The 15,716-nt window shown below is 45.3% G+C and overlaps 3 protein-coding genes across 3 annotated transcripts; all 3 read left to right on the top strand.

Annotated features, from left to right (window-relative positions):
• The first annotated feature begins 40 nt into the window (after positions 1–40).
• Positions 41–2,724, top strand: mfsd5 (major facilitator superfamily domain containing 5). Its single transcript, XM_062458713.1, has 2 exons — positions 41–211; positions 654–2,724. The coding sequence occupies exon 2, from the start codon at positions 726–728 to the stop codon at positions 2,169–2,171; it is 1,446 nt and encodes a 481-aa protein (XP_062314697.1). The 5' UTR covers positions 41–211; positions 654–725; the 3' UTR covers positions 2,172–2,724.
• A 553-nt stretch (positions 2,725–3,277) lies between these two features.
• On the top strand, positions 3,278–7,919 carry LOC134018623 (protein lifeguard 2-like). Its single transcript, XM_062458714.1, has 12 exons — positions 3,278–3,463; positions 4,696–4,813; positions 4,960–5,048; positions 5,198–5,262; positions 5,437–5,490; positions 5,599–5,649; positions 5,745–5,784; positions 5,952–5,989; positions 6,212–6,299; positions 6,447–6,542; positions 6,678–6,731; positions 6,820–7,919. Exons 1-12 carry the CDS (start codon positions 3,449–3,451, stop codon positions 6,964–6,966), a joined length of 855 nt encoding a protein of 284 aa, XP_062314698.1. The 5' UTR covers positions 3,278–3,448; the 3' UTR covers positions 6,967–7,919.
• A 406-nt stretch (positions 7,920–8,325) lies between these two features.
• senp1 (SUMO specific peptidase 1) lies at positions 8,326–15,579 on the top strand. The gene is made up of 18 exons (XM_062458711.1): positions 8,326–8,941; positions 9,179–9,237; positions 9,318–9,514; positions 9,606–9,687; positions 9,786–9,973; positions 10,202–10,348; positions 10,556–10,674; positions 10,834–11,120; positions 11,246–11,309; positions 11,407–11,445; positions 11,556–11,640; positions 11,808–11,951; positions 12,855–12,986; positions 13,179–13,382; positions 13,628–13,707; positions 14,044–14,128; positions 14,220–14,315; positions 14,402–15,579. Exons 1-18 carry the CDS (start codon positions 8,808–8,810, stop codon positions 14,462–14,464), a joined length of 2,205 nt encoding a protein of 734 aa, XP_062314695.1. The 5' UTR covers positions 8,326–8,807; the 3' UTR covers positions 14,465–15,579.
• The last annotated feature ends 137 nt before the right edge of the window (positions 15,580–15,716 follow it).

The raw sequence follows: 15,716 nt of genomic DNA, 5'->3' as shown, positions 1-15,716 counted from the left end.
ATGTGATAGAAAGGGAAAGACTGCCACCCTGCGTTTAACGGATGTATTGTTTTATAACACGGAAATATCTTGGATGATGTTGTTTCTAACATGGGTTAGCTACCTAGTGGCAAACAGTCAGCCTCTCTTGAGCTAGATAGTGAACTTGATCGTTTATTACAGCAATGACTTGATCATATTAAGTGGCATGGAGACAGTATCAAACAACGTGGTAAGGATTGCTAACTTTGTGAAAATGATATCAGCCGGATAGTAATTATTTTTATAAAATAGCTCTAGCTAGCTAGCAAGCTGTACTCATCATGCCCATCTACAGTAGCTAGCAGCTCTGCTAACTCAGGTTGCCATAGCTTTAAATTATTTTTGTATACAATTGTGTAGTTTTAGGGGTATGCAATTCAGATAAACCGTTGCTGATTAGTGAGAAAGCTATCTACTATCGGACAGGTGTTTATGAACCTCTGCCAGCCATTGAGTTGCGTCCTACCTAGCATTCAACAGCAATCACTGATAACGTGGCATTTTTTTTAACTGGCGGTGGACTAAATGCCGAATCTCCCTGACAAGTGTAGCTAGATTATCTACTGTAATTGGCTTTATAACCATGTTTACTAATTGGGATGCTGTTGGTAACGCGTTATCTTTCTTCACAGCTTTTGACTTATCCTCTCAGGACAAGACTTAAGAAATTCTGAACGACAGGAAGATAAAGAGCATATGCCATCATGTTGATGACAGCGTACCTGGCCATAGTACTGTTGCTGGCACTTTGTGTCTGCTTGGAGCTCACCGCACGCCGCGTTACCCCTCCCCAACCTGCCCCCACGGCTGTCGCCAACCCAGTTTTCCGACGCTTCCAGGCCCTCTTCCTACGAGGCTATCTACTAGCTATATGGGCTGACTGGCTCCAAGGCCCTTACCTGTATAAACTTTACCGTCATTACAGCTTCCTGGAGTCCCAGATAGCCATCTTGTATGTGTGTGGTCTGGCATCATGTGTGCTGTTTGCTCCTGTTGCTGGCTGGCTGCCACAGGCCCTTGGTCGAAGGCAGACCTGCCTGCTCTTCTGTGTAGCATACTCTGCCTGCTGCCTCACCAAACTCTCAAGGGACTACTTTGTTTTGATAATTGGCCGTGTCCTGGGAGGCTTGTCCACATCCTTGCTCTCCACCACCTTCGAGGCCTGGTACGTGCACAGGCATGTGGAAGCCCATGACTTCCCCAAGGATTTGATACCCAGCACTTTCGCTAAGGCGGCTAGCTGGAACCATGGGTTGGCTGTCGCCGCTGGTCTGGTGGCTAATCTGCTAGCCGAGTGGCTTCATCTGGGGCCGGTGGCCCCCTTCCTCCTGGCTGTCCCCTTTCTGGCTGCGTGTGGCTGGGTGGTACTAACCGATTGGGGCCGAGAGGAGCGAGAGGGGGAGCTGGAAGGGGAGAAACATACCTGTCTGCTGAGTCCTCCTAATGCCTCTCAGGCTCGCCTGTCTGCCAGAGACCGCTTCTGGAGAAGCTGCCAGGAGGGGCTCCGCTGTCTGTTGTCCGACAGGAGAGTGATGGTCCTGGGGGCAGTCCAGGCTCTGTTTGAGAGTGTCCTCTACATCTTCGTGTTCCTGTGGACTCCCGTGCTCGACCCCCACGGCCCCCCACTGGGCATAGTCTTCTCTTGCCTCATGGCTGCCAGCATGGCAGGCTCCCTGCTGTATCGCCTGGCTACCTCCACCCGCTATCGGCTCCAGCCCGGACACCTACTCTGCCTGGCCGTACTGCTGGCCTTTTTCTCCTTCTTCATGCTGATCTTCTCCACCGCCCCAGGGCAGCCCCGGCCCCACGAGTCTCTGCTGGCCTTCCTGCTTCTGGAACTGGCCTCTGGCCTCTACTTCCCTTCAGTCAGCTTCCTCCAGGGCAGGGTGATCCCTGAGGAAAAGCGGGCTGGGGTATTGGCCTGGTTCAGGCTGCCCCTCCACCTGCTGGCCTGCCTGGGGCTACTGGCCCTCCACGGGGAGGTGTCGGGGACCGGGGGTGGGGAGGAGGGCAGTGGGACCAGGCACATGTTCGGGGGTTGCGCTGCCATGATGCTAGGGGCTCTGCTGGCAGTGGTCAGTCTCTTTACCCTGGGCAGAAACGACACCGAGCTGAGGCTGGAGGGAGCTAGAGGAGAGGGAGAGATATGAAGAAGTAGAGCAGGAGGAATACCGTTACTGACTTGACTGGGATTTATTTTCTGCATGACTGGAAAAAATGACACAACAATCATTAAATGTTCCACAAATTTCGATGGGGGGGATGTATTTAAAGGGTGTCTTGGTATGTCACTCACTAACCCTTTCTGCTCTTCATGATGACCTGCGTCATCGCAGATTATTTCTGCGCACTTCCCAAGCAGTACTTGGCTACTCCACTAGATGGTGACAGTGATATGCAGGGGGTTTCATGTTTATCAACTGCGTGGTCTGGTATGTAACTAGAGCACGGGATGAAGCTATGCTCCTGGGCAAAACAAAAGTTATTACATAAATACAATTGCTTATATGGTTACTTCTAGTAAGATGGAAAAGTGGAACACATGGGCTCTAGGTATTATCAGTTTGGAAACAGAAGGGGTTATTGATGGTTTGTGGGCCAAAATGAATCTCAGTCTATGTTCTATTAACAAAAATAATCATTCCATTGTTATGGGGCTTTTACATTGTACATCAGTAATAAATCATTTTTTATTACAAACAAGTTGAATTTAGTTGTTGCTTTTATTTCTGCTTACATAATGAGTCATCGTTATCATCTGCTGAAGGTTAAAAGGAATATGTGTAAATGTTTTTTTACTAAGGATTCGTGTTTTGCATAGATTATTGGTGGTTAAGCCTGACGTATCTCAAATTTGTATTTTATTTGTACCTTTTTGGGAGGATAAAAGTGATTGTGATCACTTTGCTTTGGATAACTTTAACATTATAAAATGCTTGCCCCCACAATCCCTCTCTTGAACATTCCAGAATACTTACCACCTGCAGTCCCCCCACTTGATTTTACTGCGGACCTAGAATTCCAGATCACTCTGGTCTTTTCTCACTGCCTCACAGTGTGATGCATGTCTCATACAATTGGCCTCCCCTCTTTCCCATGACGTATTGGTACAGTCCAAGCTTCCCTCTTCAAGGCTGTATCTCCTGGATGTTGCTAGAATGTCTGTTTAATTGAGGGGAGGGATTGGTGTGTGTCGTTCTGTAACTGCGTTGTTTTGGGTCGATCCACTGCTTCACCGTCAGAGGGGGGTTTTAATCCTAGCGTCAGATAGACGAGTCAGTGTTCCCAAGCTATATTCTCAGCAGAGTCATTCTCTTCTCAAGTGACTGCAAGAAGTGGACTATCCAGACAGACACCAGAGCTTTCATTGACTGGTATAGACGTACACACAGTAGGCACCTGACAACAGACACCACCCAGAGGCATCATGACACAGGGAAAGGTAAGGAAGGCATATTCACATCACATGTTTTTTTCATACTATATTTAGCTGCTATTCTATTATTTATTGTTCCTATCATTTTTTTTAATTATGTAATCATACGTTACATATGTTGTGTCCATCAACCTGGCTATTCTATGGCACTGCTCAGCATGAATAGCTACACGAAGACTGATTTCATTTATGAGTGTATGGACTCTATTTATTGAAAAAATACATATTGACGCATAATGCAGTTTAATTTGACTGGTAACATAAGAGGTCTACATCAGTTCAGACCCGTATCCTCCCACATGCCAAATAAGGTTACTATCCTTTTGACACGGACCTGATATTTCCCAGGGCACTGACGTAGTGTTTAATTCAACATTGATGATGTGTCTCTCTTGGGTGATTGATATTTTTGTTTGGCGAAAACAATACTTTGTTGTAATTACCCTAGCCTAAATAATAAAACAAGTACCTACTGGAACAGCATACAGTATGAAGGATTTGGGGTGGCAGGGAATATTCTAGATGCTCTACCATTCAGTTTAAGATGATGTAGAGGAAAATAGTGAGAGGATACGAGAGTATACTGTATTATACAGTATTTACCTTGGTTGGATCACCTTCCCTCAACATTATTTTATAGGACCACAGTGCATCCAAACAATATAGGATTATAAATGGTCAGACATATCTTTAGCCATCTGAGAATCTACTTATGTTCATGACAAGATATGCTCCTCCAATAATTCATTCCAATAAAGTTGTTTCTCTCTTTCCATACAAATTGTCAGGTAGTCCTCTACCCCAAAAATGGCAATTCTGTCTTGATCTATGAGCTAACTAGCACTAGTGTTATTTGCGTTTACATGTGGAGGATGAGAAAGGAGAGGAATGTGTACTGAAGAGCTAAGGGCAAGACTGACCAGATGTTCAATCAGCAGCAGGGTTGCGTAACACCTAATTCACTCTAAAACAGCCAATGCAGTGTGTCTGAAGCTCCACCACAGCAAAGGCCAGACAATCAGTAGGCCATCAGAGGATCACATTAAACCAATAAAAAAAACAACAAATATAGTCAGAATATTTTCACGAAAAGTTTAATAAAAGTTGACATGACTTTAAGAGGACATTATAATCCTCTGTGGAACAGAGGATTGGCCTTAGTTTATAGATAGCTAGTGTTTAGTCAGCATCTATTGATCTGGTTGTCTGTAATCTCTCAAATGTTTCTGTTACCATAGCTGTCCCTAGCTAACAAGGAAAATGAAGCTGCTTGCGCGGGAAACAAGGATTCCCTTGGAGCTCCCAGTGGAATGGCAGTGCCCCCAGAACCTCCTTCCTATCAGGAGGCCACCACAGGTGAAACACATTTAGACTTCTCTCAAGTTCCTTTTAATAACTCATCATCTACCAGTCTTAAGATGATTACAGAGAAACTCAGTAATTAACTTACAGGGAAGGGAAGATGACCTGTGTGTGTGTGTGTGTGTGTGTGTGTCTGGCAGGTACCAGCCCCTGCTACAGTGGCGATGCAGAGATGCTCACTGAATTCAGATGGGATGACAGAAACATCAGGCGTGTCTTCATCCGCAAGGTAGCTACTTTTCATGAAATCTCCAGAAATGTTGTGGTCAAGACTGGGTTGCTCTGAGTGAACAGCTTTATTTTCCCTTCAGTAAACACAAGATTCTGATTCATCCTGTATTGTACACACATACTGTTACATGGTCTACCTTTCCTTAGGTGTACTCCATCTTGATGATCCAACTTCTTGTCACTCTGGCCATAGTGTCTCTCTTCACTTTCTGGTCAGTGTCCTAGTTATTCCTCAGCTCCACTATATGTACATGATATCCCCCATTGTAATTTCTCTTGCTATTTTGTACACATATTTAATAAATAATCAATACATACAATTATGTTTCACAGTTTGTTAACTGTTTACTATCCAACAGTTATTAACTAGTATCTGCTTCCTATAGTGACCCAGTGAAGACCTACGTGCAGTCTAACCCAGGGTGGTACTGGGCATCTTAGTAAGTGGAAGAACCCTTCCTTTGTTCAAGGCATTATCATATATATTGAAGTTAAAATAAAATGTAGATACAAATGTTTACTTGATTATCCTGCTGTCTTTTCCACAGTGCTGTGTTCTTTGTCACCTATCTGACTCTCTCGTGCTGCTCTGCGCCAAGGTGAGTCCATAATTATGAAAGAGAAAAAAACTCAACATGAGTTCTGTTAACAGTGGACCTTTGAGAATGTTCATCTCACCAATCGTCTCTTACAGGAGGAAATTTCCATGGAATCTCATCCTCCTCGCTATCTTTGTGGGTATCCAATGATGTTTCTAAATATGTGTGTACATGTAATTGTGCATCAAATGAATGTAATAGTAGAAGGAACCGCCATAACTTCTTCTAAAACAAAATACTAACATTCCCCAAATTAAGGTTGATGCAGTCATATTTATGTACTACAATATCTCTTGTTGCAGACCCTTGCCCTCGCCTATATGACAGGGATGTTATCCAGGTATGGTTCTCTTTAGTCTGTGAGTCTGGATGACAGTGTGTGTCCCACCAGTCACTGTGTCTTATATATTCTGCATGCATCCTCTGTCAGTCTCAGTACAGCCAGCAAGTTTGCCTTCATAAATGAACTATTTGTCTTCATTAGTCAGCTACCCTAAGTTAAGCAGTTTTTCTGAAAACGAAATGCACACAGTACATACAACCACTTGTCTTTTTTCTGTAGCTTCTACAATACCAAGTCTGTGGTGATGTGTCTCGGGATCACTTCTCTGGTTTGTTTGACGGTCACAATTTTCAGCTTTCAAACCAAGGTGAGACAAATATCGAAACACGTGCAATTGTCACCTCAATTACTTTGCAGAACCTTTAGACTTCAACCTTGTAGTCTAAGAAGGGCTAACATCTTGCCTTGTCTCCTTGTATTATGCTTGCTGTCTCCTAATCTCCTCATGACTCAGTTTGACGTGACGTCCTGCCAAGGCGTGCTGTTTGTCTTCTGCATGGTCATGTTCATCTCTGGAATAGTCCTGTCTGTGGTCTTGCCCATGGGCTATGTAAGTATATCTAGCCATAGTCAAATCTACCCATTGCTTTTTTTGTAGAAACTAATTTGAAGCTAGTTAGTTTTATGTAAAAGAAGTCTAATCTAATGGCAAATGTATCAGTGACATTCTCTTTCTATATTGCAGGTTCCCTGGGCTCATGCTGTCTATGCTGCTTTGGGGGCCTTACTGTTTACCATGGTATGTGTACAACAGATGCCATCCGATTTGTGTGTCAGGACAGCAGCTTCCTGAGAAGGATTAACATCCTCTGTTTCTTCCTTTGCAGTTTTTGGCCTTTGACACTCAGATGTTGATGGGGAACAAGCGCTACACCATCAGTCCAGAGGAATATGTCTTTGCCACCCTTAACATCTACCTAGATATCATCTACATCTTCTCTTTCTTTCTCCAACTGTTTGGAACCCGGGAATAAACCTGAGATGAGTTGGAACGAATCACTACTTTTTTCTCCAACGAATAAACATCTCACATAACTTCCCACGCTGTCTGCCACTACTTATCCTTCTTTCTTTGGCATGACATTGACAATTTTCCCAGGTGTGTGGTTGTCTTGTCTACAGTTGTACACAGTTCTTTACCCCACTTTATCGCCCTACTTTTTTTTGCCCCATACAGGGCAGACTGTCAGCCTTTCCTAAATGTCACAATATCTTAATGTAGTCATGTGTCTCTCAATGGTTGTCCATAGCAGGATTTGACTCTTAGAAATAAATAAATGCATGAATCCCAGTAATGATGCCAACATGTTGAAATTATACTCTTGTTAGATCAGTGAGTAGAACATTATTTCAGTGAATGATGGGAGCACATGTAGGGGTGTCTTAGCTCTAAGAATATAATATATTGAGATTCAAGACTGATGTTTTGATATATACCCCAATGATTGCAGGCAGGAAAGCCTAGCTGCCTCAACAGAATTGCAATAAACTAGAGGTGAAGTTAAGTTATTTGCTCTATTCATCCACCTTGCTTTTATTTGTAGTATTATGGTTTCTATTGAGTGCACAGACCTCAGTACTGGCATTTTATTTCATTGAAGTTTAACCCTGAGGTTCAAATTTATTCATTGAGGTTGTGTAATGCCAATGACACTGGTATTTTTACTTATTTGCAGCATGATGCAGTAATTGGCTAAAGTGTGAGAGAATGTGTTTTTTATTTTAATACCCCTAATGTTCTTTTTCTCTGGTCTGGCTGGAATGTGGCCTTGGAATGCTGTTATATTGCTATGATGTGTGTGTAATTTTCTGTGTAAATATGCAGCTTTTGGCCAAATGCACTGTGTAATATAATGTTGTAAAAATCGGATTTAATTTGCTGTACATTCAAACGTATTTGTATTAATTTATTAAAGAGGAATGGGAATTAAGCCTCCTGTATTCATTTTATGTATCATAATACTTATTTTGTAATGTTGTATACAGTGTATCATCGTTTAATTTAAGAATAAAATTTTGTATTTAGAAAGATAGTTTCAGTACATTTTCAATTAATCATGTGAAGTGAGTAATTCTGCATTGCCATTTACCAGATGTGAGTTAAAGTACGATTTAAGAACGTCTCATTCCTAGTTAAATAAAAACTATATATTTTTTACATCAGCTATAGCCTATGTACAAATATACTTTTTACATTGTGTGTAAATATTTGTGTAAAGTGTTGCAGAGTATGAGCCAGTTAGGCCTGTCTCACGTGACTAGGGTTTCCTTTGCACGAAGTCAACCATTCCCTAACTAGAGCACTAATTTGCTAAACCAATGAAAACGTTTCATAGTGGAACGTCCACATCGGCCATGTTGTGGTTTTGAATAAGGAAGAAGCGGGAGAGGTTATCTTTTAGCGTGTTATTCCACCGTATTTTCAGTTTAAAGTCAACTCCTGCACCGTTATTCTATTTCTGGAGTAATTTTAAGATTTATTCGGTGTTTTCTAATGTAGCTTTGGTAGTTAAATACTCAAGTAGAAATTACAACACAGTAAATATTTCTACACAACGGTTCGCTAGCTAGCTTGCTAAGTAAGCTAGCTAGCTAGCGTTAGCTATCTCAATTTGAAGAAGGTAGAGTATCTAACATGATGGTAGTTCGCTAGCTAGCAGTGTTAGCTAGCAAGCGAATAAGCCACAGTTAACCTACCACAGGCGAATGACGTGTAGTGTCTTAAGGTGTTTTGGCTCCGCTAGGAGGTGGGTTGGAAGTATCCATAGTAGCCATTTATTTTTCGGCGAGTGGAAGGTTCTGAACTTCTCCAAACATGTTCAATAAGATTTACGAATGGATAGGAACAGGCTTTGGCAACCTTCGCAACGGAGCGCCAGATGCGGACCAGCCAGATACACATGGAGTACAACCGGGTGGTCCAAGTAGGAAAAAAAGATCAAATGACTGGTATGTTTTGCCAACTGGCTTTAGCGTTGTCTCTAACTTAGGATAACAGTGTCAGTTTTCTTAATTTTTGTTTAGGACATTGACATACGTGGATTGCAAAGTTTCCCGTGCAAACTTGCTGACTCTGCAGGTTTACTTATGCCTGGGTTTGCAGAAGTGCATACAGCAAAGAGGGACGGGTTTGGAACTTCAATTTTCAGTTATCCAATTTCACAAACTTTTTTTCACTCAATGAAGTTTGGAGGATGGAGATACGCTCAATCAAGATGGCGTGGCAGTGAAGAAGTCTCGTATGGGTAAGCAGCACACTTAACTTCATTTTGACATGTTGATACTTGAACCTGTCAGTGTGGAACTGAAGTGTACTGATCCCCAGGAGACCTCATAGACTCAGTCAGGACAGCAGCTGAGGGGATGAAGGGCCACAGCACCAACGTGGCTTCATGGGTCAAGAACAGTATGAGCCCCACCTTGAGAACCATCCTGCCTGCCTCCCCCGGTCCCCCTTTACAGCACCAGCCGGGACCCTCGACATCCACCTCAGCTTCATCAGCTGCCTGGCCACAAAGTGAGGTGTGTGATGCTTCGATTACATGTAGATTACTCCTCACTCATTTTGTTAGGCATTCCATTTCGATTGAGAAATATGTGTTCTTGTTTGCAGGTCCTTGAGGGGAACACTGCTTCTATGGATGGGACATTTGCTGCTCCCGCCACGACTCTGGATTGGAAAACCTCAAAATCAGGCAAGAATGTGTATGAAAACATTCCTGCTGTTGCCTGGCTAACACAGCAATGTAGCTATGGATCTTAACAATGTTTGTACTTTGTCTCTTGTCTGCAGAGTCGTTCCGTATCGAGAGGTCCATGATGGGTTCAAAAGTGTGCAGACGGCAAGTGTGTATGGGCCTGGCCCAACGCGAGGTGCCCAAAACCAACGGGCACCCCGTCAGTGTGCCACCCTCCTCTACCCCCAAAGCAGCCTGCCCTCCTCCACGACTGGGCAGGCCCCTCAACCTCCGACCACATGGAATTACAAGGCATGTCCGCCGTTTCGAAAATGCACGGCCGTGTTTGCGAGGACATTCGAGGGCGTCTGCACTTTTTCATTAGTCATTTCAGTACCTGGTCGCCCGTCTCCCTCTGGAGCTTCACCGTAGATGGTGAAGAACTTTCCCCGTTGGTGTGACGGCTCATTTTAACCCACCGTGTCAAAAAAGCTAGCCCCCTCTGTCTCTCTCTCGTCCCCACAGCCTGGACACTACACCAGGGGTTGTGTCGGCGGGCAGCAGCTCCTTCACCAGCATGTATGAGAAGACCTTCCCCATCAGGGTGGTGCAGAGTCCCTCCCACAGCAGCTCCTTCAGCCGCCTGCTGGGCGCCAGGCCCCGCTGCACCGCTCAGGAGGTCAGGGGTCGTCAGGACTGCCGCGGCCTTGCTGGGCCCCAGTCACAGCACATTACAAACTATTAGTCGTGTCGTAAAATGTCAAGTGCCTCTCCGAAGGGTGCCGGAGGATGTCGAGATCCAGTGATTGGCGCCCTGCTTGTACTTGACGAGGGAGCTTCATGGATGGTGTTTGGTTTTCTCTCTCCCCCTATCTTCCCCCTCCAGTCTGTCCGGGAGGAGGAGAAAGAGGTGTACAGACAGCTGATCACCATGGTCTCAGGGGGGCAGTCGTCTCTGCTCCACAACGGCAGCTCCCATGGGATGGTTCGTTCACACCGAGACTTGTGAGTAACAGCAGCGTTCTCTCCTCCGCCTCAACACTGCCCTCTTGGTGCTTCATACAGTGCCTTATCATAATTGTCATTCAGACGTCTAGAAACACCTTGCTCCCATACCTTCCCTCGTCTCACTCCTTCCTCTCCCAACGACTCGCACACCCGCAGCACCAGCTTCCTAAGCTCCAGCCGCCGCCTGCTGCACTTCTCACCCACTGGGTCAGGAGTGGGCGAGGCCTCAGAGGGCCCCAGCGGACCCCCCAGCCCCAGGCCCGGCTCCAGCCAGGGCTACAACAACCTCCCCAGCCCCGGGGAGGGCTCCTGCAGCGGGGGCCCTGGGATCCAGGCCTGGGCCCCAGACTCTGAGCTCAGCCCCGGGGCAGCAGCTGCCGTCCAGTCTGTCCCCTCCCCGGCCGCCCTGCAGGACACCACATCTCAGGACACACAGTCGTCAGGTGAGGTCACACCCATAGGGGATCCATTATGTCGTGGAATGTAGTCATTTCATTGTTTTCATGGTGCTACGATAAAACAGAATAATAAATAAATCGCAACTCATCTCTTTGTCCTTGTCTTGCAGCCCATGATGGGGACTCTGTAATAATTGTGAGAGAACAGAAAGGCAAAAAGGCAGAATCTTCAAGGTACCTACTTTTTTGTGTCCTAATTCTTTGTGTCAATATGGATGTTGGCATCTCCCATATTTCCCAGCTAACGAAACCTGGTTTGCTGTCTCCACAGTGTACCCTGCTTCCAAGCTGAACTATGGATCAAGGAACTGTAAGTTTGCCCCCACATATCAAATCAGAATGCAACTGTTACAATTAATAGATGGATACAACAATGAGTTGCTGCAGCTGCGATGCTAACGGTACATGTGGCTGTCACAGGACCAGCATGTACGACTCCCGTGCTCGAGAGAGGCGGAGACAGATCGAAGAACAGGAAGCTCTCGCTGCCCAGCTGTTAAGACAGGTGAGTCGGAGCCCGTCATGGCGAGCACCTACTGTGGGATACTGCTTACATCCGAGAGAACCCTAAAACTAAAGGAGGAAGGAGGGATGCATATGATGTCATTTACTGTCTCTTCATAAGAAAGAGAATTGAGAAGGTCTCACAAGCCCGTCCTCTCTGCTCCCCAGCGGCTGACCGAGGAGAGCCACCTGGGCCGCGGGGATGTGGTGCTCCGCGTCCGGGTCCCCCTGGAGAAGGAGGTTCCTCTGGCCCCGGTCCTGGAGGAGCCCACACCCCTGGAGGAGAAACCAGAGTTCCCAGAACTCTCAGAGGTACAATCCCTTTCATTATTTTGTTTTTGCTCATACTGTTACTATCTGTCCTTGTATTGTTTTTTTGTTTTGCCTTGTTGTATTTGTGATGTTATAGCCTGCATGGAGAATACCGAATCAAATTCCTAGTATTGTATACATGGGGAAATAAAGTTGAATTGAATTCCTTCCGGCAGCCACATGCTGTCTTCTAGGAGGGGACCTTGCTTTAGTTTAGACAGGAAGGTATTAAATACGTTTCGAATATAACTTTCGATAAGTCATTAGTGGGTGAATCACCAGTTCGGAAGAATTTGATGGCCGTAGTTCCCTAGAACCCACGCGTGAGATGATTGGTTCGTGAGGGGCCGTGTGTGAGCCAGTGGAGCTGGCATAGAGAATGCGTTGACACTGCAGTGTTTCCTCTATGTTGATTTTTGCCGCCACGGTATCAGAAATAGGGCTGTACAAAAGGGCGTCTATCAGCAGTGATTGTTAGAGTGCATGCGCGAGCGGGCACGCGCGCCACTGTGCGTCCTTGAGAGAACTGTAAGTCGTATAACTTATGTTGTCAGTTCATTTAAGCCTGTTATTGTATTCGTCTGGTTCTTAAATTAAATTAACTGGTGATTTTCGTTGTTTGTATTCGTCACCTGCTAGCTAAATTGCACGTGGCTGTTGATTCGATAGTGATTGCTGAACGCCCTTGCTCACGTTTGTATTTTAGGTGCATTATTATGCTGAAGTAGTTACACTGCATTAAGATAATGTCATTAAAAGTGGGTTTATTGTTATTATTTGCTACAGAATGCAAATGGGGTGGGGGGGGGGGGGTTGTTGTTCGGACAGACCTGCCCCCACTGCTAAAACAAATCCTAAAGGAAACCCTGCACTGTGTCCCCTCTGGGTGTGCTCTCCCTCCAGGCGATGGAGGGGGACGTGAGCAGGGCCCTGAGGGGAGGCGGCCAGGACGAGGTGCTGAGCGAAGGCTTCCGACTCACCATCACACGCAAGGACCTGCACACGCTCAGCCACCTCAACTGGCTCAACGACGAGGTCAGAGCCCAGCACCCACACACACTGGCCTCTACCGGCCTCTCAACCCCACCCCATGCCGCACGTGGCCGCACTGTGTTGTGACGCCTGCTGCTTTTTGAACGTTTGTGAGGCCGGGACGATGTATAATGACATTGTTCGCGGTAACAAAACGTTAGTAGGGATTTCTAACGCCCTCTCTCCCTCTTCCAGGTGATCAACTTCTACATGAACCTGTTGGTGGAGCGCAGCAAGGAGCCCAGCCTGCCCTCCGTCCACACCTTCAACACCTTCTTCTTCCCCAAGCTGCGCAGCGCTGGCTACTCGGCCGTCCGCCGCTGGACCAAGAAGATGGACATCTTCTCAGTGGACATCCTGCTGGTGCCCGTCCACCTGGGGGTGCACTGGTGCCTGTCGGTCAGTCTGCTCCGCTGCCAGCACAGCACACGCCCTCTCCCTCACACACAGGACTTCACCTAGAGGACACGCCCGCTGGTTTTTTCTCCTGTTACCATGTCACAGCTGGTTGTTATTGTTCAAATCCTATGTTGATTGAGCATCAGTCTACTACCGTGTACAGGCTGGACCAGCTAGATAAAGCGCTGTCCTCTTCTGACTTGGATTCACATGTTCACCATTGCTCTTGTTTTGTTTCCTCCAAGGTGATGGATCTCCGCAAGAAGAGCATCACATACTTTGATTCCATGGGAGGAACCAATGACGAGGCCTGTCGGATATTGCTGTAAGTTCACTCAGTTCTGATAAGGGATTGTTGAATGCGATTCAAAGACGTGATCTTGTCAAACGTACTGATGTTACTGGTAGACAGGGAGCTGGACCCCTCAGCTGGGTTCCCCAGTCTACATGTTTAGCTGCAACCAGCAGCTCTATATCTTGGGTCAGTCAGTTGGCACACCAAAAATTACATAAGTGTGCCTGTTTGTGACTGTATCAAATTTGCACCTGTTAATCTAGCGTTTGAGCACATACAGTAGGTTGCAACCTTCGGGAGTGTGCTTTCAAAGACTAGAATGCCAAACTTGTGAACTGAATGTAATCAGTTTATCACTTTCTGTAGGAAATACCTGCAGCAAGAAAGCAAGGATAAGAAGGGCAAAGAACTGGATACCTCAGACTGGACTCTGCAGAGCAAAAGACGCAATGTAAGTGCTGAACCAGAACATGTGTGGATTTGTTCATGACAAGACTGGCAACACGTCACGTGTCAACTTTCTTTCCTTATTCTCTTGACAGGAAATCCCCCAGCAGATGAACGGTAGTGACTGTGGGATGTTCACATGCAAGTATGCAGAGTACATCACCAAAGACAAGCCAATCACATTCACACAAGTACGTACAAGAAGTAGCGCGTCATGGGTTATATCGCTGATGAACCAATCCAAGCTTTGCTGACATGCTTTCTTGTTTATTCCCAGAAACACATGCCATACTTCAGGAGACGGATGGTCTGGGAGATCCTGAACAGGAGACTGTTGTGAAATTGGGAGGTTTTTTTCTTCTAACTTGAGCGATTGGACATGGAGCTGAGGGCAGGCGTGGCTGTCCCAGTTCTGCTGAAAGATCCAGTTAGTCTCACCTATTTAACAGACTCAAGTGCAGAGATAGTCTGCCCTGGTCTCTTAAGTTGTCAAAGCCCCACCAGCTCTGCCCCATCTGAAGACCCGATGCCCACCTGCCTCAGTTGGCATTGAAAGCACTGCCCCCTCCATCTTAATGTCATTGTTTATTTGTTGATACTTGGAAAGTCAGTTTTGCAATGAAACGATACTGTGTATTGCCCAGCAAAGCCCTCTGTTTTGTAAAAAATGTCACACTTAACTTCTACTCGTGTTTGTCAGAACTGCTTCTAATGGCAGTCCAGGTTTACATGATGATGTCCATGTCTTACAGAAAGAGAGAAGACAGTCCTGTTGGACCAACAGTTTATTTTAAACCATTGCTACCCTTTGTATTTAGCGATTGTTGATATTTTTGTAATCTACTTGTTTGTTGCGTCCAATAGAGGTTATTTTTTACATGAATATGTTCACTATCCTAAGGTTGAAAATATTTCAACCACCACACCTCAATCAATAAATATAATAAATTAAACTGGTGAATTTTTGGGTAAAAGGGCTATTAAAGGTCATGGCGTTGGCCCTTTACAATTTTGACTCAGTTTAGTATAATTTATTTCATGTAGCAAGTAAAAATCTATAGTGATGTTGAGGATGTTGGAGTCAGTGTGATTAAGGCTGGGGGTCAGAAGGGACTGGGGGTTTGTCTGTATATGAAGCCAACTTTGCCCTTTTGATGGTAATGTTAGGCGTACATATCTCAGAAGGGGATGCTGTGTTCTGATCTGGACAGAATTGCGTGCCTGAGGCCAAATTGCAACTGGACGTGCATAGATTAGATTACGTTAAATCAAACAAGGCTTTTTTGGTAACCAACTTGTGGGAAATCGGCCTTTTCAGGGTCTTTGTAAGTGTGCATATTTCTGCTTCTACAGTTTCTTGGACAACGTATTTAATATAAATTTTGTAAGTTTTTATCCTGTTTTGTATCTAGATTAAAAATAGTTTGAAAAATAAAGGCAAGTATTGTGAATGTCTTGCAGTGTGCTGTCTACTTTGTGCCATTTCTAGAGCTACAGAGACACTCAGACATGTTAGACAAGAGTTTAGCTGTAGCTTCAGATTTAAAATATTTGAAAAGCTTTATGTTATAACATAAACCATGTTATGAATT

The sequence above is a fragment of the Osmerus eperlanus genome, chromosome 4 (assembly GCF_963692335.1).
Source record: "Osmerus eperlanus chromosome 4, fOsmEpe2.1, whole genome shotgun sequence".
Taxonomy (NCBI): domain Eukaryota; kingdom Metazoa; phylum Chordata; class Actinopteri; order Osmeriformes; family Osmeridae; genus Osmerus; species Osmerus eperlanus.
Note: the sequence above shows the minus strand (reverse complement) of the source record. Positions and strands in the feature narration are given on the sequence as shown.